Below are 25,281 nucleotides of genomic sequence, written 5' to 3' on the forward strand. Positions count from 1 at the left end.
ACGGCATTGAGCACTTGTTCTCCTGCACGCTTGCCCTCAATTTTCCACAGTCGCTGTTACTGGGCAGAATGAACGCCCGTCAACTGGTTTATGGCTGTTGGCGGACACCCATTTATTGTCTACCCTGGAAACGCAATCATGGGGCATGTTTTAGACAGAAGGTACAGTTTATTTTCTCTAATGCATTCACAAGCCGGCGACTTCAGCTTTTGGTATTTTTTCGAAACCAGTGTTTATATAGCGTGCGTTTAGGCTTCAAACTGGCTGCAGGTGTCTTTGTCGTACGCTATATTTTTCACGTCACAGTTGTCTTCGTACTGGTCGACGCAGTCCTCTGGAACTTTGTCTACGACGTCCTTGGTCACCCACAACATGCACTCTGGAATGGTACCAACCAAAAATCATAGGAATATGAAGCCTACTTCGATAGAGGCAGCAAAAATAGACGGTACGAAGTGCGCGGAAAGTGCCAGGAGGGCAAACTGAAATAAAAGTCCATTTCTTATTGTTTCCTTGGCCTGATTTTCTGTGGTTATAAGCCCCATGGCATGCTAGCGGAGGCTTTCATTCTGATGCATGTTTTTCTTTTGTACCACTAGTTTACCCACACCCGGTGTCGAAAGCTGTAGCCAAACCGATCAGATGTGCTGGGCCAGTATTATGCGAAGCATACTACTTTAGCTACCACTTCAGCCCTTCACCGTGGTTATGCGCCTCCAAATCACGTGATACATGACGTCACACCACGTGACACGATGACGTCACGACAGTGGAGAAACGGGGGCCCACCTCGCGCCGTCGCTGTGCGCCTCCAAATCACGTGATACATGACGTCACACCACGTGACACGATGACGTCACGACAGTGGAGAAACGGGGGCCCACCTCGCGCCGTCGCTGTGGTTGTGCGCCTCCAAATCACGTGATACATGACGTCACACCACGTGACACGACGACGTCACGACAGTGGAGAAACGGGGGCCCACCTCGCGCCGTCGCTGTGGTTGTGCGCCTCCAAATCCCGTGACACATGACGTCACACCACGTGACACGATGACGTCACGACCGTGGAGAAACGGGGGCCCACCTCGCGCCGTCGCTGTGGTTGTGCGCCTTCAAATTACACGACACGATGATGCTTCGCATTCTCCAGGCTTAACCAAGTTAAGCCTCAGCCATATTTTCAAGCTGTATAAATAATGGCTCAAACGCAAACGGAAAGCTTAGTGCACAACGAATCTGCACAAAATTCGACACTTGTGCTGAGTTTATTATGCCCGTTATCCTTCTTCTTCACGCAAGCAAAGCCCTTTTCAACAACATATATTGCTAAACGTATGAACGCTCTGCTTAAGAGATGCAAATCAAATTACGTGATAAAAGAAAGGCAAATAGCCTAAGAAAGTCTAGTTCAGCACTAAAGAAGTGATCATTTATTTAACGTGAATATGTGCTTGATTGCAACATCAGCACTACCTTGGTCTCATGCTTTCTTAACAGTCGCAGTCAGTTCCTGTAATGTCACAAAGTGTAATAATTAGAAAGGCTATATCATCCGACTGCTGCCGTAATTATGCAATATCATTGTTATACATTCGCCACAGTTTCAAATGAGTGTAGCATGCATGTTACAGCGTCTTATCGTAATCTTTTTCCAAGTGCTGTCGACAGGAAAAAAAATTGCGCATTGTGCAACTTGTGGCGCTAGGCTGCTCGGCCCACAGGAACCAAGCCTATCATGCCAAAAGCACGGAGCTAAGCATTTTTATCAACTAGGAACCATAATATCAGAGGGCGTCAAGCCAGCCACTGCTACACAGTACGCCAATCTAATTTCTCAGCTTCAAATAAGCAGCGGACGCAATACCAGGGAATCACGTGCTTGTTGGATTGATGTAGCTAGTCACATTTGCACGATACATAACTTAAATTTTAAGAAAAGGGAAGAGGGTGCAGTCATTAGCCCCTCGGCAAGCTTAATGAGCTTTACCTTGCAGGCCTTCGAATGGGATCTCCAAAACAGTGCACGACTTGTTGTCAGCGTAGATGAAGTTCACTGTCTGCTCAGGGTCGTCTGGAATGTAAGCCAAAAATCTTGTTGAATGCTTCGTGGTCCTTCATGTCGTACCCTTCTGAAGGTGAACGCCCGAGTGCATGATAAACGACGGAGTGTCGATAAGAAACAAGAACTAAGAAAAAAAAGATAAGGAATTCTAAAATTAACAAAACTTCTGTTTGGGCTAGATGGTGCATAGCTTATATTGAAATGAATCTAAGCGCACAAGAACACGCACACAAGAGGAGGAAACACACAGGTCTGTGTTTCCTCCTCTTGTGTGCGTGTTCTTGTGCGCTTAAATTCATTTCAATAGAATTCTAAAAGTTCAGAAAAAGTAATGGCGCACGGCCCGATGCTTCATTGCGTGTTTTTTTTTGCAAAGAATGTTGCAATATGTTGTACTTTATTTTGGATACCCATAATGCATTCTTAGATAAATCACCTTTACGGCTTTTTACGCTGCATAATCGCTTCTCGGAGGTGAAAAAATAAAACTAATTAGTTTTGCAGTAAAGATACCACAGCCAGTGTTTACCACCTGAGAACTAGTATTTGAGATAACAATTACGCAAGGTTTCATAAAAACTACCTAATGAGGCAAAAAAGATGCCCAGGCTTAGCTTGGTTAAGCCAAGAATGCGTTGCATATTGCGCGGTCTTTTTTTTTTTGAGGGCGAGGTATTGCTTGGCGGCACTCTATTTTCTCGGGAAGACGTCACGCGCCGGCGCAGCGCCCCTAGCGGGAGTCAGGTGGTGGCTGCGGCCGCGCGCGACCGCGCGAGTTGGGGCCCAGCTTTTCCTCCGTGACGTCACGCGCCGGCGCAGCGCCCCTAGCTGGAGGAGCGGGAGTCAGGTGGTGGCTGCGGCCGCGCGTGACCGCGAGAGTTGGGGCCCAGCTTTTCCTCCAGCTGTCGTGACGTCACGTCACGTGTTGCGCTCAAGGTCAATGGTGGCTGCCCGGCTGCGCCCAAGGGCTGAACTGAGTGATTGCAATATGCAACGCATAAAAAATTTTCTCTTCAAGGACATTATCCGTTTTCTATATGGTTTCATGCTACGGGAAGTTGGGTTTTAAGAGGCCGCAACTTCTTTTTCAATAACTGTAGCCGGTAACTGATAGTTTTCCGGCTTAAGTAGAGTATAAGTACATCATGTTCATCATGTTTTATTACATTAAGGGTAATAGGCGAAGGCAAAACAAAGTTTAGTAAATTAAGAAACTATTTGCACAGATTACAGCTCGCCTGCTTTTCTGTAAGAGCTGAATAGGAGATTGCAGAAAAGTAAGAGAAACAAAAGTAAATAGAGCGTCGCCATGCGCATATATTGAGCTATATTTTGTATTGAAGATTTAACATATTTACCGTCGCCGACCGTGAACAAAGGCTTGTCAGGCGCCGATCCGGGTCTCAGGTGCAAGGTTACGTTTCTTCTGAAAAACAGGCAGGAACGGAATGACATATATCGTTTCGTCGTGCCTAAAATTGTGGTTTTGCGATTTGTCCCGCGGCTGTTAAAAGAGAATTTAATCAGTGGAGGTTAAAGATGTCGCTTTACTCTTTATATCGTTGTCCACCAGGAATAGGAGGCCATAATGTGCATTCAGTTGCTAGTATTTCGCACCGTCGATCGGCTGTACTCTTGACTGAACACGATCGTTAACTGCGTATGAGTAGGCGTTGAAATGGTGAGGCGACTTGATGAGCTTAGCTCAAGGTTCAACGAAAGCTGTTCTGAAGATGCAAAATTTTGTGGACGTGGTGAAACAAACTTACCAAAAAAACAAAGAGAAGCGGGCTAGAAATGTTAACTTTCGGGACATTTGCATGTCCCTTTATTCAGATAACGAACATCACCCGTTTGAGGTGATTTGTTTGTTTTTGGAGATTGTTGGAGATTGTTTTATTCTTTCGACCTTAATCGGCATATGCAGACCCGCCATCAATATTTTGTGGAGAGAAATATTAACGCAAAACATAATTTTCTTGTCCTTTATTCTTATAGCGGCGATTAGAAGAATCCACCTAAATGCGGTGTGAGATGATTACCAAGGGCTTTGCTAAACCTTCAGGAATCAAGGAATCAGCCATCGATGCAAATAACTGATCTTTTCCAATGTAGCCACCCATAAAATATAAGATTCATATTCTGCTTGAAGGCTTTGATCTTAGTTTCTTTCGATTGTTCAAACGTTTCATAAAATATTCAGCCTCCATCTCTCAAACTAATCATAAAAAATAGTGCGCTGTAGATCCAAGGATGCTTAAGGCATGATGCTTAAGGATGCTTAAGTCAATTTTTTTTTAAATGACGGCTTGAATTTTTATAGATTTTTATAACCGCGAACATTCTTCCACCTTTTGCAAAAATAATAATACTCTACCTAGTGCTCTTAAAAATTTGAAGGCTAAATTGTTACTTGCAGCGTGCTAAATGAAGTCGGAAAAAAGAAACAAGGCAATCTGCAACAAATGCCAAAAAAAAGACGCTGGAAATGCTCAAGCAGAGCCTACGTACATGAGCTGAGCATCTGAGTCTAATAGGACTGCTTTCTGTATATCTAGAAACTTGTTTGTAAAGCAGTAATCTTTAATAACATTTTTTCACAATAAAAATTTGTCCTTTTCGTGTTAAACCAAAATGGAACAACTTAGTCGCAATTTTTCTTTGAAACTTCGCACGCTCATTTATTACGTAAGAAGGCATGCAGCGAAGCAGTATTATACAAATACACAAATAATTTATTATGTAGCCTTGTATCTGAATCTCCACGCATTCGGTGATCAGATTTTAGTGCATGTTTTTCGTTTTTTGCGATAACTGCCTGCGAACTCATTACAGATTTTTGTTCCAATTAATTGGACAACTAAAAGGCGTACATGCTTGTATTTCAACGTATTATGGTGTGTGTTTGCTTGCGAGCTATTTCTGTTTGCGTGAAAGTTAAATTTAGCACTTTTCAAATTAAGATGTTGCGATTAAAAATAAAAAATTAAAGATTTGCGCCGATTCATGATATTCACGCTATATAGTTAACAATTCTAGCAGTAAAAATATTTCCTTGCCTTAATTATAAAATGTTTCCTTCAAGAGTGGTGTCATAGCTTAAAGTGATGATGATGTTGGAAATGGGAGTGGCGCGCCTGACTTCAGTGGTGACCCCTAAGGGTGAGCTGCACGCCTTCGGCTTGTTCAGAACCAACAGAAGTGGAATCTGAGACATCTTGGGAATGCTTGCGGGATCATGCGTTCTTTGGGGCTTTCGGTAGGCACGATGATTTCCATAAAGTGAAGATTGGACACGACAGAACCTTTAGAACAAGATATTAAATAGCATTTTCGTCCGGCGAATGCTCGAACTCTCTCTGACACGTGTTGGCTTTTTTGCTTTATAGTTACGCGGAAAATATTCAACAAACAACCCATTCAATCGCCTCTTCACTGCAAATTCCTGCAAGCACTACTTAGTACACATTCAAAAGCAAATTCACAAAGTTTTTGATTTTTGAAATGGACGGGACCAGACGTGCTCGCAAAAACGTTTCACACTACCTGGGGAAAAACTGCAATTTGTGTACAATGGTGATGATACCTCCGCGTTGCAGCCATGCACAGTTTTTAGGGTGTTAGTTGCACTGCTGCGATATTTGAACCGTGGGCGACTGCATACAGAACATGCAGTGCCGAACGGAGCCGGTTAGGGGTGTCGGCTTGAGCAGCGCGCGGAGCGATACACCACCACTGAGATTCTGTTCGAGCTAACGGATCACGGCGCGCACTACTCTAGTGCCATTTCTGGGCTGGTCGCCGCTCTCGTTCTCCTCTTTCCACCTCACGCACTCTTCACTGTCGCTGTATTTTCATCCTCCGCTGGTCTTCACCGATCCCCTGATGGTAGAAGTTAATCCGGAGCCCTTTACAGCGGCATTTCTTTCTCTCTTTGTTCTTTCATTCCCATTTTCCACAAAATATTCCAGAAACAAATTCTAGGCAAACGAAATTTTCAGAAAATCGTTAAACGTAAGATCCAGAACAGAAACCACTTCACAACTCCCTGACTGGTCCTCTCGAAACGAATAGTATGGCTTGCAAATCTCTGAAAGCACAGGAACTTCACTCTTACTTTTCTTTGCCGTTGACACCCGCAAAAATCCACAGGTACGCCGCGCTTGGGCCGTTCTTATCGAATTCCGTACGCACGGTGGTCAAGCAATCCAGGTCTCCGTCCTGGTCAATATCGAACATGGCAGCACCAGAGTCGTAATCCCGGAAGATCTGCCACAAAGCAAGAATTTTACTGTAACGCGACACAAAAATACAAAAGTTCTTGTTCCCGCAAGGAACTGGGACGTCCCCAGTAGACTGAACCTACATAAGACAGACACGACGCTGTCTGAGATTTTGCAAGCATTGTCTGAAAGAGACTATATATTCCAATATATAACACGCAGTGAGTCTCGAGCCTGTTCTGGTTTTTAATCGCTCTAGGTAGGTGGGTTGAAGAAAGTCAGGGCCGCGGCGCCAACTCGCTCTGAAGACATTACCGGGTATTAAAAAAATTCTTGCTTTCGAGGCAGACCAAAATCGGTTGCACGAGTTGCATAACAATGTGAACAGGTTGCCTCCCGTGTAACTCTATGACTTATCGATTGTCAGCACCACCAAACTGGCATTTGAGATTCAAATGATCAGGTTCTGCTGTTAATTTCATTATATGTGAGCTACAGGGGGAATCAGGCTCTCGGCCTCATAACCATATCTTGTCTTGCAGCTGAATATCCGCAACCTTTTCCAGACTGCCAATTAAGCTTTGCGCTATTAGCCGCTTACCTAAAGAGTCGCACAAAAGTCTGCTACATTTCAAAAAACTCCTTCGTTCTGCCCAATGCTCAATCTCGTTGTTGTGTTCCTTCCTTGGGTAGTTCCCGATCTTGACCATTTACGGCATAGCCTCACAACTGTGCGTCTTCGTAAGGCCGCACCCTGCTTCCGAAGCAGAAGGCTGCGTGACTTTCACCTCACTTGAAAAGAACCATTTTTCCGCATAGCGCTGTGGTTAATTAAAGCCATCACTCCAGCGATATTCCTTTACTCCTCGGCCGACATGTCTTCAAGCCTATCATCTTATCTTTGTCGACAGACTGTCGTTGTGGCATAGTGGCTATGGGATTCGGCTGCTGTGCCCTAAGACTAGGGATATGATTTCGGCGGTGGCTGCCGCATTTCGATGGATGCCAAATGAAACAATACCGGTTTGTATATTGCTGTGTCAGTGCGCGTTAGGAAACTAGGCGGACTAAACTATCCGGAGTCTTTCACTACGCGGCGTCACTCCTAGACTATGGACTGCTTGAAGATGTTAAGCGGCATAAACCACACTTTTACCACTCTCCATTTCAATCTGCGCAAATACACTCGGACATCGAACATCAGTGAATGACAGAATACCCCCGACGTTCAGTATTGACGTCGCTTCGTGCGCTGAGATCTCATGCACTACCTAGGCTGACACAAGTACCTAGCGTGCAGGCAAATTGACCAAGAAAACATTCGACAGGCAACTGTCGTTAGCACATTTTGGCTGTTGCTGTGAAAAACTTGTCGTATATACCGAGATATTCTGGACAAGCAGATTTCTGAACAAGAAGTTGTTTGTGAACGTAATTGTTTTATTTCATATCGCAAGATTCCACTATAGAAATCATCTCTCCTCGGTAGGTTGGGATGCTTTGGCAATTTAAAAGTTTCAAAAACGTCAAAAACGTCACCCATTGCTTTTTATTGAGCCTTAAGTAGTCGATGCGAGCGATGGAAGAACTTGAAAAAATTGGCAGTGGTTTAGCTCTGGTTAAACCTGGAGGATCGCGAAAGCAACGAGGGGTGAGGGAGAGCGGCGATGGAAAAGGCACGGCAGTGGTGGCGGCCCAGGCAGGCTACCTATGCGCCTCTACTGCGCATGCGCAACTGGCGAGGGCGACGGCGGCACCTTTGAGTCACCCGCGCAGCGACGGCGGCGGCGCGCCAGCTGTGCGCCGTGTGACGTCACTGCTCCTCGCGCATGCGCAGTATGGCCTTTCCTCAGCTCCGCGAAATGGCTCGGCGACTCGCGTCGTGTTGCTTTGCAACAAAAGAAAGCTTTTGCACATCGGAAGAATGGGCTAGGGCCTTCAATAAATCCATAAAAGTACTTGCTGTACTCGAGAGCTGGCTTACAACCAAAACTGATGTGTAGGAACCCTGGACTTTCACCCCGAGTTATAGGGTTATCCGGATATAGCGTTCGCTGTACCATTGCTTCGTTACAGACACAGGGATAACCTTCGGGACTGTTCATGGAACGCAATTCTATCGTTTGGTGGCGCAGGACCATCACAGCGCATCTTCACGGTGCGGGATTGCCTGCCCTGCAGTTGCTACACCTAAGTGAGTTTAGCTAGACTTCGTCGTGGGTGATACTAGTTCGATGGCCGGGGGTTGCGCAGTTCTGTTTTCTTGTTCATGATAGCAAACTGCATATAGATATTTAGTTCATACACGTCTTTGTTGTAATTCCAGACTGCATTGCAGTATTATACTGCACATATTTATCAGAATTCATTTTACGACCTCATGTGAATGCTTACATCACCGGAGATCAACCTGGAATCATGACAGCTTCTCGTTGCCCGAACCATTTTTTCCTAGAAATGCAGTATTGCTTAAAAATCCGGTACTGCTTCCACAAGTGCACTGCGTACAGGAGCTGCATTACAGCAGAGGTTCGCGAGTGGAGGGGTTGTTTTGCGGCATCAAATTGTCACGGTCATTGGGGTTCGGAGTTTATAGTGTAACTTATCAGTAATTAAGAAGTTTGATTAGCATGCATTTATGAGCATCGCTGCATTTGGTAAATCACTCCCACTGAGATTTAAAAAAAATTACTATACAAAGGACCCCACAATGTTCGACAACGGTTTTACCTACACAATCAGGGCTATATACACTGCGTTTAGAATTTGGAGCTGTAGTTGCAAGCGACTTGGAGATGTATGTCAAAAATATCTCTCACGTGCCTTGAATGCATCTACGACGTCATGCTTAAGCTGATGCTTCGCTTCGCAGTGAGCTGTGGGGAACGCCAGGAGAAGAAGAGAAACGCCTAACATGGCCTTCGAAAACAGTGACCACATCTTGGCTGCGGCAGAAGGTCCACTCCTGTGGGCCTCAACTAGATATTTATTTCACACAGCCGCAAATGCTCTTATATCATGTAGTGTAGCGTTTGGCACGTGGGGGAGTCAACCCCAGGTAATTTAGACACATGATTCACAAATACACAGATCGGCTTCGGCAGCGTTACCAACGCACTCATAGAAGAATTTTTGATTTTGGCCACAATCTTTACTTTTGCAAAGAAAGCTCCTGCAATCTGTATTAAGAGAGAGAAGAAGGTCGCTTCGAAGCCTCACGAACGTTTATAACACCTGACTATGACTGTTCATCTCTTAGTGCAGCGAAAGGTTACTGCCCTGCGCTGGCAGGCAAATTAGCTCCATGTAATTATTTCTTTTCCTTCTAGTTAGGTGCTTGTCCGCGCCATGTAATGTCATGACTGTTTTTTATCAGTCTCGTATGGAGATTACTTTTTCATTCATTGCTTCATGTGGTCTGCTTTGCTTTTTGTTACTCCGTTACTTTGTAAATTAGCGTCCCCTACAACATAAGCTAAGAGAAAAAGGAGTTTATGAATATTTTTCATCTTGCATGGTACCGTGAAATTTGGAACACGAGCATTTTTTAGATAGGATTACTAAGTGTTTAGCATATTTTAAGGTAAAATTATTGTATCTTCAGAATCTTTTTCGAGATGCGTGTAGTTTTGTACTTTTATTGTGAAAGAAGTAGCCCATCAGTTTTATATTGCAGCCTGATCAACTCAAGGCAAGCTGAAGACCAATTTTAAAAGAAAGATATTGTTACACATCGCAAGATTAGCCAATTTTCATCATTACGGTCATGAGTGTATCCTACAATATTCGTGTTGGCTTTGAAATTATTCTCATTAACTTGCACCATTGCGTTTTGCATGCAGTCCTAATTCCTCAGTGCGGGCGGAGGACAAACTTCAACAGCAAGATTTTGTTACATATTCAAATATTAGACCACTGTCGTCAATATGCTCATAACAGTGTCTACAATATTCCACTGTTGCCTCGAAACTCAAAAGTGATATCAAAGACAGCTTCAATTGCTTGGGAACAGCAGCATTACATGTGGCAAATGGGTGTCATCAGCACATGAGAACATGACAGCCGTGGGATCTTCTCTATGAGAAGCTTACTCAGAGTTTGGCATAACATAAACAAAAAACGAAGGCGCAGTGGTCTTAGAAGTAAAGCTAAAGAAGAAGCACAATTTTGAGAGTAGTAAAACACTTAAAGTTTCAAGGAAGCAGCTGTCAGAAGTTTTTCTCATGTTGCTGAGACGGTGCAGCACGACGTTAAGCCTTAGTTTACTCTCTTAATGTAGGAGTATAATGGTAAAGTAAGCTGGAAGTAGGCAGACGAAAAGGAAACCTTAATGTATGGATTGGGCTACGGACTCGATTAAGGGAGCTACTGGTAGAGTGCGCGGATAGGGTTAGAATTAGAGCGATATACAGGGTGCTTCACCTAGGACTACACAATTTTAAAAAAGCTTTTTTAAATTGAAAGAGCGATTTTTTCCGCATAGCATTGGCAGCGGTGAAGTAAATCAAAATACAATAAGGCGCATGCTAACAAAGTGGTTAACTAATATTGAATTGTAAACTTTTTAACTATTACCGTTAGGCTCCTGAATTATTGAGAGGCTTGTTGCACAACGTATGTAATATCCACATCTGTTTACAGTTGCCCTTAGCGTTGTGGTCAAATTTTGCCAACATCGCGCCAAAATACATGCGTTGTCGCGAAGCTTGCAGGCAAAGCAACCTCTCCAGTGCACCTAACTCGTCGGAATAGCCGAAGTTTGTTCAGCCACAGCGCCGCGGGTAACCACGTTTTCGAGATTATAAAAACTGATATATTTAATATACACGCTGGGCTACATGTCTCTTGATAATTGAGCACCCTAAGGGCATTAGTTAAAAGCGCTGACATTCCGACGCGGCACTCCGCTCTCCGCCAGTAGGTCGAGGCCTCGTCGGGGAACATTTTTCCTCCAAACTCGTCCCGTCCTGCCTCGGAGATTCGCTTGTAACCTTGCTGGTGAGTCGGACGACCTTGATTCCTTAGCGTATTTTGTTGCTAGCTGGCTTTACCCAACCACCACAGGCAACTGGCCCAATATTAGAAATGTTTTGGCAAATGCAGGTTGCACAAAGGAGCGCAGGAAAACCATTAATTTCCGATACTAGGCCAATAACTAGGGCTGCTTGGGATATTGTAGCAGTAAGCGCCTTCTTTGTGTAAGCCAGAGTGTCGTTACTTCGCTCCATCTCAGAGAATGGCCCGTCGTTGACCGCGTCTGATCGGTAACGCTCGCATTCAAAGCGTGGCGTCGACGGTTTTGTGTCAGCCGCGGTAAAGCGGCGAGAGCGTATTATCCCCCTTGTTCAACCCCACACTGCATACGTCTGATTTTTTATGACGTTATAGAATCGACGGCTCCTTGCTTTCTTCCACAAAGAACACAATACATTTCGCGGATAGAGTCGGAGATCAGTACCTCATCTCAGATCAGCATATCAAACTCTATATTCAGAGGAATGAGATAGAAATGTGAACTTTTGCTTTCTATCAACTGGAATCTTTATGCCTGCGCTCAATAGTACTCCCCCCCCCCCCCCTCCATTTCAGACTATTTGATGTCACACATTTTCGCTCAGAGCACACAGGGCAAAACGCAATAGCCTTCAAATAGCCCGCTGCTGCAATGTAAGAATAGATCTTTTGCTTTTGTTCGTGGAATACGACATGAGTTTTATGTGGACATATATTTTCCTCGTATTCAACCAACTTAGGAAGACATGATCTAGCAAAAGATTGCAAAACGTATGTCACGTTACTAGCCAGCAGTTCGCCCTAGCCAGCATTCCCCACAGCCTACAGCTGGCCGTGGGGAATGTCCCTGTATAGAATTGAACAATTCGAAATGAGATGCTAATAACACTGCCAATCACGCGAGGTTGTACAACCGCGCAAAAGGCTGCTTGTCACACCAGCCGCAACGCTGAGAAGCGCTAAAATTGAACCAGCCTTGACATGACAGGTGCTGTTCTCCCCGCAGAGGTATTTTGTAACATGCGGATGATGGTTAGGTGCAGCATCAAAGATTCCCGAGCCATGTTGGCTGGCCCAGCCCTGTGTAACCGTGCATGGCGTCTCGCCGTGTACGGTGAAAAGGAGATCCTTTTGACTGACCTCACGCCTGGTGCTTCGATCTTTCGCGCCCCTTGTCTGCGGCGACACACTTTTCCTCAACTTTCGATAGACGAACTCCTGCTCCAGAGCTTACCAGACGGGGGCATATTGGCAGCTGCCCTATAACGCTACAGCGTTAAGGTTCCGTTCTGCAGAAAGTCCGGCGTGATCAGCGTTGTGAACAAAAAATGAGTCAGATCGTAGAACTGAATGATCTGGCATAAACCGGAAACACCAAAGCCTGTTGGTGACCATCTAAGGCAAGGTGCACTCCCACTACTTCATTCGCCTGCGTGCACAATGTGGAAGTGTCAAGCTCGGTGTGGGCAGAGCGTGAGAGAACTATTGGCTACTGAAGCCGTAGATCTCCATCCTGGCCCAGGACGTAAGTGCCCTATGGAAGAGGTGCAGTAAGGTTTGTATCCTATTAGATTCGGCCTATTAGTAGTAATCTTTTAAGGCGGGATAGAGGAAGCGTCAGCGTGACAGACAGTCTCCATTGAAGTTCTTCTTATTAGCAACATATTCCCCGTCCGTTTCTTTGCAAGAACCATAAACGAGAGACCGATGAAAACATGCCATAAGGGTTCAGATTCAGATTCAGGTTCGCGCTAATGCCCGCTATTATTGAACTGCGAGGTGCGCGGAAGTAAAGAAAGTATATGCCCAATTCCGGGCTCTTGATACAGAGAAACCTGTGGCATTCCCAAGAGTGGAAGCACGTGCTTGACCACCTCGACAGCGATCAGTTAGATAATACGCGTGAGCTAGTGTTAATTTCAGTGTACCGTGCGCGAGTGATCTTTCGCAAGATGCGTTTCTACACCGTGTTGTGCAGCACGGAGAGTTTCAGCGTATGTCTGATGTATGCATGCTTGCTTTAGTGCCATCGCAGGATGCTCAAATGATCTCATTAAGGATGAATGAGCGGCATTCGTTAGACTAATGCTCTAAGTTTGTGTGGAGCGTTCGCGCGCATATTGCCCTTTAGTTTTATGTTCTCTGCCTGGTGTCCTTGGTAACCGCTGGCTTTGTATTGGAGGAGGAGAGAAAGAGATTTTAATGAATACAGGAGAGGTATGCCTGGTTGTTAGCCTAGCATGATACTCAAGTTATATTGGAGCGAAGTCCTCCTTAACAAGCACAACTGACTATGAGGCTGGTTGCTGTGTACTGGCAGGTCCATTGTACGTAGTCGGGAACAACATTTTGTTGGCACTTAGAAGCCGGGCTTGTTGCTCGTACTCCTTTCGTCGCATTACTCAGATGCGGCTGCCAGTATTCGATACACTACCAACACCCGATACTGCACATACTTGCGATACTCGGATACGGCTGGTCAGGTTGCCACGTGGCACGGGAGGCCTCAACGTCCCGTCGAGATTTCTCTGGAGGTTTTTCGCTTAGTTTTATACTATGGCTAATACAGTGCTGGCGTACTTAGGACACGATTGCTATCCCCAATGGTGGTGCTTCGGTGGCACGTGCACTGAGCCGACAGCAAATTGGAAGATTAGTGGCGCGTTATGGTAAGCATTAGAGATGCCAAGAGTATTTCTTTCCGGTCTTTTCTCCCATGAGCAGGCTTTTTTCTCATATGTTCGTTTGCGAAAACAATTTACAAAATTTTATTTGAAATTATTGATTTTCTAATCTATTTTCTTACTTCTGATTCCTACCCCCTTGTGAACAGTCTAAATCACTGTTTTCTCGCAGCACCTCTAGTAAGGCATTGACATATATGTGACCTGCTCAAAGTTCTCTTATCACTTTCTGGTACGTGTGTGTCTGTAAATTAAACTACCTTGCGTGGACACTTGAGGGCAGACAGAACTTGAGCTCCTAGGTGCACATGTCTTACTTGCCAGTCACTGCTACTCAACTAAATCAGTGCCCCTTCTGGGGTATATGCCTGTGGGCAGACAGACATTCATTAAATACCTGTCTTGAAAATCCAAGCACATGAGGCACGGTTTTGATAGAAGCCATTTTCTTCTTTATTTATTGTGCACACAAGACGCCCGTTTCATATACCAGTATCTTTTAGGATACAGTGTTTTTATAGCACGCATTTAGACGACGAACTGACTGCAGGTGTCCTCATCGTACGCCACATTTTCCACGTCGCAGCTGTCTTCATACTCATCGATGCAGTCCTGCTGCACCTTGTCTATGGCATCCTTCGTCACCCAGAGCATGCATTCTGCAACGGTACCGACGGACTTTAATGTGGCTATGCAGATTAGTTCGACAGAGTAGCACAAATACACTGTACAAAACGATAAAGAAAGCCAATCGACGAAAAACAATAATTGCACCCTTTGTTTATGTTTCATTGGCTTATTTTACCCTTACTAAATGCCCTGGGGGTATTTTGAGGGGAGGATCGCCTCCTGGTGCTTGCTTTTTCTTTTCTGGTATTAATTTAGCTACACCCGGTGGCATCCGAATTGATAACTACAGCCAAAACTGCCAGTTCCTGGGTCTCGATTCAGAGAGGCTAATTGCTCAAACGAAAACAGGAGAACTTAAAGCATTTCAGAATATCCTTAAAGTCTTCATCTGTTCTGAGAGTGCGATGCCTGGTATCCGTATCCATTACGCGCGCAAAATTCTTGTTTATCAACATATATTACGAAAGATATGAACGTCCTGTTTAACATAAACCAGTGAAACAATGAAGTGAAGAAAACGTTAAGTATCCTCGCAATGAGCGCTTGATATTAATTTAGCGACAATTAAGTTAGGATCAGTATCTGCTTGATTTCAAAATCAGCGCCTTCTAAATTTTTCATGCCAGGTTTTTGACATGCTAGCCACACTTAACTATTGTGATGCTAACTAGTTTTATAGTGAGCCAGTGTTGTGATCTTAGCTACAGAAAAGGTAAAGTGCGCAATACCGTTGCGAGTCTTGTGCTTGATCGACTGAAAAAGCTTTTCAAAGTTGCACGATGTGTCTTTTCACATTGCAAGAAAAGCGACAAGGCTGCATTGAGCAACCACATGCAACGTGGTTTATGTTTACCTTGTATGCCTAGAAACGGAACATCAAAAACAGCGCACGTCTTGTGGTCTGTGTAGATGAAGTTCGCAGTCTGCTCAGGGCCGTCTGGAAAAAAACAAACATAAAACACTGGTCTAGTGTCTCGTGGTCCTTCAGTGTAATTTCTTCTGAAGATGAAAGCATTTAACAGCGCATAGCCGACACAGTTTTCAGAACTTCAACTGTGGGAAAAAAGAGAGAGTTCGGCTAAGGAAATTTACTGCGGAACCGATAAATTGTGATGAATGGTCCCAAGCTTCGACATGTATGCTTGTGTGCAAGGTGTGATACTATGTGTCCTCTTCTTTACGTTTTCCTACCAATAATGTGCTGAAAGATAAAGTAGGTAGTTTTTTACGCCGTCTCATAAACCTACACCGGCGAAGCAATAGAATTAACTTATGTCCCGCTAGTGATACCAGCCAGGGTTTGCCCGCCGACAGGTATATATTTTAGCTGAAAATTACGTTAGGTTTCATTAAAACTACTTTATTGGCAGGCTAAAAAATTTCCGCTTCAAGCACCGCCTCCGTTTCTAATGTGGTGATATGTATGTAAGCACAAGGCGCTTCGTAAGAGGCCGCAACATGTGTTTGAATCGTTCTAAAAAGAGAAGTTTATATTTTACTGCTATATTTATGTATATTCGTAACCCACCTTTTATTACATTAAAAACACTCGAGAATTAAGAATGAAAGCTGAAAATTTTGAAAGATTGTTAAGCAAATCGCTGTTTGCTTGCATTTCTGTACGTCCTGAATGGCCGGTAAGAAAGTAAGCTAAAAAATAAAATAAGAACTTTGCGCACAAGAAGTTGATCATATTTACCGTCGCCGACTGTGAACACAGGCTTGTCAGGCGCTGACCCAGGTCTAATATGGAAGGTTATATTATATCTGAAAAACAGGCAGGAAAGTATACAGACGGATAATTAAAAATGGTGGCTAGAAACAGTCGCCAAATTGGCGCCTATGCGATTATCGCAAAACTCTTCGGAAATAATTTTAATGTAATATTAGTTTACGCAATAGTTTAATAATAGTTTACGCAATAGTTTACGCAAATAATAATAGTTTACGCAAGTCGCCTTGCACTAATTTCGTTTTTCCATCCTCAATAGAGTACCGTATTGAGCACCATGCAGTGATTGGCCGATGTTTTTTTAACGCCCTATCTTTAGAACCTCCATTTTATTACATTATGTACATCGTCCGGGTGAATCCTCATAGTTGGAAGTCACAATAAAAAAAAAATCTTATGATATTTAATGCCATATGCGGGATAGAACCAGGGGCAGCGCGAATAGATTAGCTTTGCGTGCCGCTTCTTCAAAACACTCGGCCTCACTTTTTTCTTCTTTACTCGGCCGTTTTCGCCGCCTTTGACCCGTCGTTATAAAGAGCCAGCGTCTCGTGCTGTGCTTCGAATATCGGCACAGCGGTGTACTTGGGGCCAGACGTGCACCTGCGATATCTAGGGAAACCTGGCGGTATCATTGCGTTTGTGGAATTTCAGTGGGGAAGAGGAGTCACAAAAGAAGGAAAGGAAGGCGGAAGAAAGCACAGCGCAGAACAAGCAGTTGAAGACTTTGAAGAGGAACTTTCTCCGCCGAATGCTTCAGCATGCTCTCAGATGTTTTGTCTCTGTGAGCGTCGCTGTTGTGCAGCAAAGTCAACAAATAAAACGTTCATCCACCACTTCAATGCAATTTGCTACTTAAGTCAGTAATTGTCATTAATGTCAATAGGAAACTCTTCTATATTTCTTACTTTTCAAAGGTACGGTCGTTGAGTGCTCACAAAAAGTTCCACATTCCCCGAAGGAAAGTATCAGTTTTTGTAGGGTGCTATTAACTTCAGAATGTGGCGCAACACGTTCTTCAGCGTGTCAGTTATACCTATTCTGGCTAAATAAATTTCACATATAAATGCTATTAATAAACAAATCAGTTTTGTTTGTGTTCTCTTAAAAGCAGTGCTCATCGTTCTTTTTCTTATACCTGGCTCAATACGTGCCTATGCATTTGTTGGGAATGTTCAGAATATGTTATCCACACTTTAGCTATGCAATATATATCTGCAGTGGCCGAAGCTGAAACAAAATATGGGGCGTACACATTTGTGCACATTATGAATGAAGGGACAAATTCAGTGCAAAAATTGAAAGCAACGATGGCAAATTGCTTCCTTTCGTGAACGTTCCAACAGTCGCCGAACGCAACACTGAAGTGTGCTTCTTTTCTTGTTACGTAATTTTAAACACGAAACTAACACAAAAAATATTACACTGTGAGAGCATACGGCCTGTTTCTCAGACAAAATAGGAGTTAGGAATTCTGAATTAGCGATGCAACCGTCTGAAACACATGCAGATCTACGCGAAGTATTAATAAACGAAGCATACTAAAGTGTCGTTCCTCTTTCTAAATTAGATAGGTTATATGTAGGGGTTGCATTTTTGGGGATTTATTTTTAGAAAATTTATAGTACTTTTTGCGGTTTATTTCTGAAATCAGTGTTCATTTTTTGGCGGAGTATAATATTTACGTTGAAAATAAAGTTTTCATTGCTTTTTTTAGCAACACCAACTTATATAGAAGCAACTGACTCACAAAATGCAGTGGTAAGTGTAGCGCTTCCATTATTCAATACTATCCGTGTAAAAAAAAAGAGTAAAGCACGCAAGCAAACTAATCAGGATAGAAGAGACCACATGAATTATATAAGAAGTTATTTTCTAAAACCAAAGTTGCATGAAAAGCAAAACAATGCAAAAAGCAAACAAAAGCAACAGGGGAGCAACACATATATAGGTGTACTTCCCTCTTGACGAGGGGATCAAGTTTTTTTTCTTCCATTGCCTTCATGTCAGAAGAGCCTTTTTCTGGTTATGATATCTGCAGGTCTATGTCTTTTTTGCTAAGCACTATGCATTCCTGCAGTCAAGGAAAGAGCTCGCAGTTCACGAAAGACGTTTCGCTTTGTAATGAGAGAAAAAGTGACCGCAGTAGAGATCCATGATGAGCCGAGCGGCCTTTAAACAATGGAAATGCCGCTGAACCATCGCGGGACCCAGAACACGGTACTTTTCGTGATGCCTGTGAATAGTTTAGAACTAATTACGGCTACTTTAGGTTAGAAACAATTTGTGCGTCCTTAAATTCCGCGCGAAAATTCACTAAAGGTTTAGAAGCTCTGTTGGGCTGATAACAGCATGCGTAAAGACAGCGCTACACTAGTAGACGAAGCTTGAAGAAGTAGTGATACCTCGCAGAGTGCACATGGGATTTGTCTAAGGCCGCGTAGGAGTGCCCGAAAACGTAAAACTGAACGACGTATTTCAACGCTCTAATTTATCTGCATGTTCCTGGGTGCTATGCTGTAAATTCAGTTTTGGGGCCGAATGTAACTCTGAAGAAATATCTTGCGCTGAAATGACGAACACCGGACAGAAACAATAGAGACTACATGACAGCAGCGCAAATTCTGACTTTAATAACGCGAGACGAAGAGAGGCGCTTTTTTATAGCCTCTGATAAAGAGGTGTGGGCTGCATGAAGGGGCTCGATCAATTTTAAATCTTTCCGAACGGCCAGCAAGGTGTGCCCCCATCTGAAGGTTACTACTTGTTTCGGTTAATTTAAAAATTGTTTTTTAAAAAATACATACTGAAGGTCTTGCAGCTCTGGTGAACCACAGGACCTTCACTCTTACTTTTCTTTGCCGTTGAGGCCAGCCAACATCCACACAAAGGTGGCACTGGGAGCGTCTTTGTCGAACTCCGTTCGTCTGGCAGTCAGGCAGTCTAGATCCCCGTCGAGGTCAATGTCGAGCAAGGCAACACCGTAGTCATGATCCCCGAAGATCTGTCACAAACGATCTGTCATTGTATAACTTATCTATTGCCGGAAATTACACTAATAGGTTTTACCTTGATTGTATACTTTTATTCCAGCTCCTCTGTCAAACTTGTGTACTTTTCTTATGTATTCCTGGTTTGAGGTCCCCCAAACAGTTTTCACTTTGCGACCTCCTACTGTACTAACTTTTTTATGAACCTTGCATTTTATTTGTATTTCGTTTTAATAAACCTTCAACCCTTCAAAAGAACTATTTCACTCTAACGCCACTATAGTTGTTCCTCTTGCAGCAAGGAACGGGGACGGCCCCCTGCGCAGTGAACGCGGTCAAGACTGATAGAGTTTGGTCTGCGCTTTGGCTGGCATTATGGCAAAGAATAGAATGGCTTACAGTCTTATTCATAGGCAGTGAGTCTACGGTCTCATCCGCGGTTTAGCCGCTGCCTAAATGGGAGGGTCGAAGAGATTAAGGCCGCTGCCTCAAGTTGTACTAGAGATGACACTGCTGCATAACTAATAAGTTGTCTCCAATTGTCCACTACTGTTTATCCATTTTTCAACCACCTGGCTGGTATTTGTCAAATTAAAACACTTGCGCCGTGCAATTTCACTCGTTTTATGCGGGCTGCAGAGATCAGTTCTTCGGCCTAGTAGCAATCTCTCATCATGCTGGTCCGTATCCGCGATCGTTTATAATGTAAAAAGCTTGCTATTTAGCATTGCGCGTCTCCCTGCTTAATGGTAAGCGGCACAGAAAAGTCCACACTGTATCATAAAACTCCTCTGCTTGACTCAATGCACGACGTCGCAATTGTGTTCCTTCCTCAGATCGTACGGGCTTTTGATCTACGTGATATTCTCACATCTGTCAGCCTGTGTATGGCCCATCCTATTTCCTAGTTTCGAGGCTGCATAGGTTGCGCCTATATTGAAACGAAGCTTTTTAACTGCATAGCGCTGTGCTTTGTTAAAGCCATTACTCCGGGGTAGTTTCCTGCTTAACTCTCCCGCCGCTATCTCTCCTTGGGCACGGTGGTCGCGAGCATTCGGCATCGTCTATTCATAAGTCCTCTTCCCGCTGCTTAGTGGTTATACCTTTCGGTTACTAAGCCCAAGGACGAGGTATCGAATCTCTGACCACGGCTGCCGCATTTTTATTAATGCGACATAAAAACAGCCGCTGAGCAGTGCGATGTCAGTGTACAGAGTAGAGCAGACCAGGTGGTCCAAATAAAAATCCGAACCCCTTCGGTACGGCTTCTCTTGAAGCCCACGATGTGCTTTGGCGCGAGAATCTCAGTACACTACACTTGTGCCCGTCTCCTTGTTAACCGGCGTGAAGTACAGCCGCATATCTTAAGTCAGTTTGGATGATGGAGCCCTAACGCCGAAGTCTATTATTGGCATCCATTCGTGAGCTAAGACCTCATGCAGCAGCTAAGCTGACACATCGGTTAAGATCACAATCTTCAGGCAGCTTTCCTGTGTATGCTTTGGGTGCGGTTGCGACAAACTCAGTTCCTAGTATTGCTCTGACTAACCAAATTTTTGACGTATCCGGATATTAGGTTTCGTTTCTTGATACGTGAGCCAACTTCGGGAGAACTCAAAAGAGCTCAGAATGGGACAAACTTATCTACACTACAGCTGCTACGCACCAGTGAGCGTATAGCTGGTCTTCGGCGTGCGTTGAATTGGGAAGGGACGATTGCTGATGCGTGCGCAATTCTGCGTTCGAGTTTGTGAAACTACGCTCCTTGAAGACATTTAAAGCCTTCAGCTCTGAACTGTAATCACATACTGCATTGTAGTGTGGCACAGCATAACTGACACTATCAGATTGGGGAAAAATTCGTTTTATGCGATAAAACGTAATATATGGTTCCATAAAATTTCCTCTGGCCGGGTTGTAAGTTCATGGCAAAATTTTTGCATTTCAAGATCTGATCGGAATGCTTGTGTCACGGGGCAGGTCAGTGTGCTGAAGATGAACTCAATAGATGAAAACTTCTAGCTGATTCTACCATTTTCATCTAGATAGCAGTGCATTATAGGAATCTGTCGCTGTTCTCACCAGTTCACCGCGTACAGACCCTTCACTTGAGACGATGTTCACATGTGCGGTGTCTTTTCTGCGGCATCTAACTGCCCCTGTCATATAAGATTCAAGGCTTAGGATTTAAGTTATCAATAATTTACTGCAGAATAAGATCGATTAGCTTAGATTTTTGTGCGTCACGGTACTTTCGAACTCACGACGATTGAAACAGAGGTAAATAGTCAACCAAGAAGGCTATATTGAACGTTAACGGCTTCAGCTACTCAAACAGGGATAAATGTGGCACCCAGAACCTATGGCTACAGTTCGGAGTGACAGAGTGGGTATAGGCCAACGAGAAGGAAACAAAAAGTTCTCTCACGTGCCTGGAATGCATCTACGACGTCATGCTTAAGCTGATGCTTCGCCTTGGACATAACACTGGGGAGCGCCAATAGTAGACAAACGCCGCACACGGCTATTGAAAAGAGCGACCTCATCTTGACGCCTGCAGCGAGTTTACTGCGGTCGGCCTCGCAACTAATCTTTCTGGCAGACCCGCAGATGTTTTATATTCAATACGGTAACAGTTGGTTCGAGAGTAGGTGAAATACAAGTGATATGGTACCCGCAAGGAACTCCTATGCTGATCTGCGCTCTGTAGCGTCAAGTATGTTCTTGTTGATGAAACTCATATACGGTACAGTTCTTTTCACCGCAGTTGTCTCTTTGTTGATGTTTATGTCGCCGGTAGCGTACAAATGAAACTCTAACACCGATATGTACTAATTAAAAAAAAGACTCTCACCTTCACGTCTGCGAAAATTTATAAACGTTGATTTAAAGCTTTCTCCCTTTGCGGAGCAGCAGGTGTACGGAGTCTAAACGTTTTTACGTTCGATTGACAGTTCAATTAGCTTCAGGTAATTGTTTATTTTCAGTCCAGTTCAGTCCACGTCGTCCTCATGCAGTATCATTAATATTTATGATTAGTGTCGCATTAAAAATGAAACATTTTCATTGCTGGCTGTGCTCCGTTTTGCTGTTGAACCGGTACTCTACAAATGATCTTCCTCCCTACTGCATGAGTCAAGTGAAGAGGAGCTTACGAATATGCTTCATCTGATACGTAGTTTGGTAACAGCGCAATTACATGCCACCCAGATCAGCACAATGGTCTTCGGTCAAGAACGCTGCCTTCGAGGAAACTCATAGATAAAATAATATTTTCTCCGTTCTGCTGTTTTTAGCTTATATTTTTGCTTCTGGTGTCGTACTGGTGACACATATCTAGCGACATTGTCTTTTTAGAATTTTTTTTCATACTGAAAATTATATTACAGATCCACGTACAACAAACACAGAAGTACATATTACAGATCCAAAGGCAACAAATAAATTGAACAACTAAAAAAAAAACATGAAGAATCACTCTACGCTGTCTGTAATGGTGTCGGTAAATTTCAATCTCTTGTGGTACGCGGGAAAAAGGAAAACTTAAGTGCGCTAGTTCGAGAAAAGTATGGGGTAAGTGAACCGGGATGATGGCGATGTGTGAGGCGTGTTGCTAAAAATGATACATAGGGCGCAGGATTAGGCGCCAGTTTGTTATTTATGAGCAAGGAAAGAAATTGTCCACGAATATTTGCTCTTCTTTCCTCAGTAGGCTGGATACTGTTAGGTTTCATTACCTCAGGCAGAGAATCGAACGGAAAGAATTTGAAATAAATAAATCTTACGGCCTCTGTTAGATTCCTGCAAGTTTTTTAAGATTCGTTTTATTAGATGGATTCCACAGCGTGCATGCATACTCGAGGTTAGGTCTGATTAGTGAGCTATAGGCGAGTAGTTTAACGAGAACGGGGCTCTCGAAAATTCATTCCTTAAAAAAAACATAATTTACAAAAGGCGGATGGAAAGGTATCTATTATATGTGAATTCCAGGACAGATTTTTAATGTTATACCGAAGTATATAGAGCTGGAGAATTAATGTAATGGTGATTGCCCAAGGTGGTATACCTGTAATCAATTTTTTGTTACGTCTCACGCGAAAGAATTTTGTATCTCTTTGTTCAGGACCATTTCCCATTTCTGCGCCCTGCAAGGATGTTAGAAAGATACCTATGTCAACCTAGTGTTAAGAACGTGTCATTTCACGACAGAGCATGCAGTCACCAGCAAACAAAGAAATCTCTTCGCCAGGAAGAGCTGTTTCATTGATGCCATTAATATGTAGAAAAAATAATGAAGAGCCGAGTACTCTCCTGAGGCATTCCAGAAGTCACTGCAAGAGCATCTGATTCAACTCCATCCATTGAGATATACTGATTACTGTTAGTTCAGTAGTCTGAAATCCAGATAACTAGTATCTCAGCAAGTGCAATTGATTCAAGCTTTAGAATTAATTTATTATGAGACTTTGTCAAAAACATTTCTGGGGCGCTATGCCGGAAGGCCCGAGTTTGGCGCTCGCCCGAGTTTCATCCGAGTTTGTGATGATGGCAGTCAGTGAACGAAGATAGCGTGGAACGTGCGCAGGCAGTGGACAATAAAATGTAGAGATAAAGCCACGTAAAGGGGACACAAGCACACCCTGCGCGCCTGTTTCACACTTCAAACACAATACACCGCGCAATACCAGGCCGCAGCGCTACCTGAAGTTATCAGCGCCATATCAGCAATCGCGAAATCGTGACTTCTCTGCTATCTATCTGTACACTCGCCGCTAGCTGTTTGACGCGCCTTTTCGGGCGCGTCAAAGGTGTGTCTTCTCTTTCAGGTTCTATCTGTCTCTCCATTTCCAAAGACGACCAGTGCGCACTAGGTGCACACTTGTATCAACCCTTTCTCTTCTCTCGAATACGTTGAAAGGCAACAGATAATGTTATCAACATTTTGTTCATTTCCAAATGTATTTTAAAATCTGAATCCAATGAAGCTGTATTGAAAAGCATAGCTTTAGGAAATTAACAAAGATTTGACACTTTCTGCCGCTAGTGGCGATAGTGAGGCCATTGCTTGCAGCGTGGCTTGCATACGAACTAGAGCGGCGGCCCACCGTGCCGAAAACGAGAGAGCTCCTGCATGCGCTGACACGCAGCCGGTAGCGCTGCCTTCGACTGGAAAGACTATGCAACTACTACACGCTGAATCTGTCTTATTTTTAGGCCATTGCGATAATATATTTTATTGTGTCGTATATCAAAATATAACAGTCATGCAGCTTCTGGCTTGCATAATACACAAAAGCAAAAAACTGAACTGCAATGCACCCCCGCGTCACTGCTGCTCTCTGCAGTGACCTCAGGTGGAGTTCTTCGCTGCTACGGCCCCTGCCGCACACCGCTATGGCCAACCATTGCTTTTAGTGCGCTCTTGGCGAATCTCAGCGGTAAAAATTGGCCGTGCGAGCGGCTGTGATGCGGTGTGAGAAAAAAAATTGCTGTTTTGGCTGTATTCAATGATTCATTACGTATGCCTGTTGTGTGTGACGCCTCTGTAGTGCACTGCGGATGCGAAGAGCGTGCTACCCAGTGACACAACTCATCCTATGTCATTAGAGGCTGACTAAAAGCTGTGAAGGTGGTGGCGCGCGTATCTGCGTAGAATTTGCTTACGTCGCGCACTTCAAGGTTTTGCGGACTGGTTTTGTCACTAACGTCGATCGCCGTTGTATACCGCAGTGACATCGCAATAATATCGTTCGGGCAGATGAGGGATCCTGTTTGTAATAATGGAATCGGACTTATAACAGAGAAAGGCGTTACGGTTGTGAAGGACGCAGTGGTTGCGTGCTGGAAATTACAAACTGTTTATTGCACTGGGTCTGGAGCAGCGACCGTTTGTCCATCCCGAATGTGTTTGACTCATTGATGCTGAGCTTCATCAGCGATGAAAG

General features: G+C 43.9%; 2 protein-coding genes across 2 annotated transcripts; both read right to left on the bottom strand.

Moving 5' to 3' along the window:
* Positions 1 to 248: 248 nt before the first annotated feature.
* Positions 249 to 12,547, bottom strand: LOC149342061 (uncharacterized). The gene is made up of 7 exons (XM_089546734.1): positions 12,535 to 12,547; positions 9,111 to 9,163; positions 6,182 to 6,333; positions 3,423 to 3,490; positions 2,645 to 2,647; positions 1,990 to 2,073; positions 249 to 379 (listed from the first exon to the last, which is right to left on the bottom strand). Exons 1-7 carry the CDS (start codon positions 12,545 to 12,547, stop codon positions 249 to 251), a joined length of 504 nt encoding a protein of 167 aa, XP_089402860.1.
* Positions 12,548 to 14,512: 1,965 nt separating this feature from the next.
* Positions 14,513 to 21,882, bottom strand: LOC149342062 (uncharacterized). Its single transcript, XM_089546735.1, has 5 exons — positions 21,769 to 21,882; positions 19,199 to 19,350; positions 16,314 to 16,381; positions 15,468 to 15,551; positions 14,513 to 14,643 (listed from the first exon to the last, which is right to left on the bottom strand). Exons 1-5 carry the CDS (start codon positions 21,880 to 21,882, stop codon positions 14,513 to 14,515), a joined length of 549 nt encoding a protein of 182 aa, XP_089402861.1.
* Positions 21,883 to 25,281: the final 3,399 nt, after the last annotated feature.

The sequence above is a fragment of the Amblyomma mixtum genome, chromosome 5, assembly GCF_055824585.1.
Source record: "Amblyomma mixtum isolate Tamu chromosome 5, ASM5582458v1, whole genome shotgun sequence".
NCBI lineage: Eukaryota > Metazoa > Arthropoda > Arachnida > Ixodida > Ixodidae > Amblyomma > Amblyomma mixtum.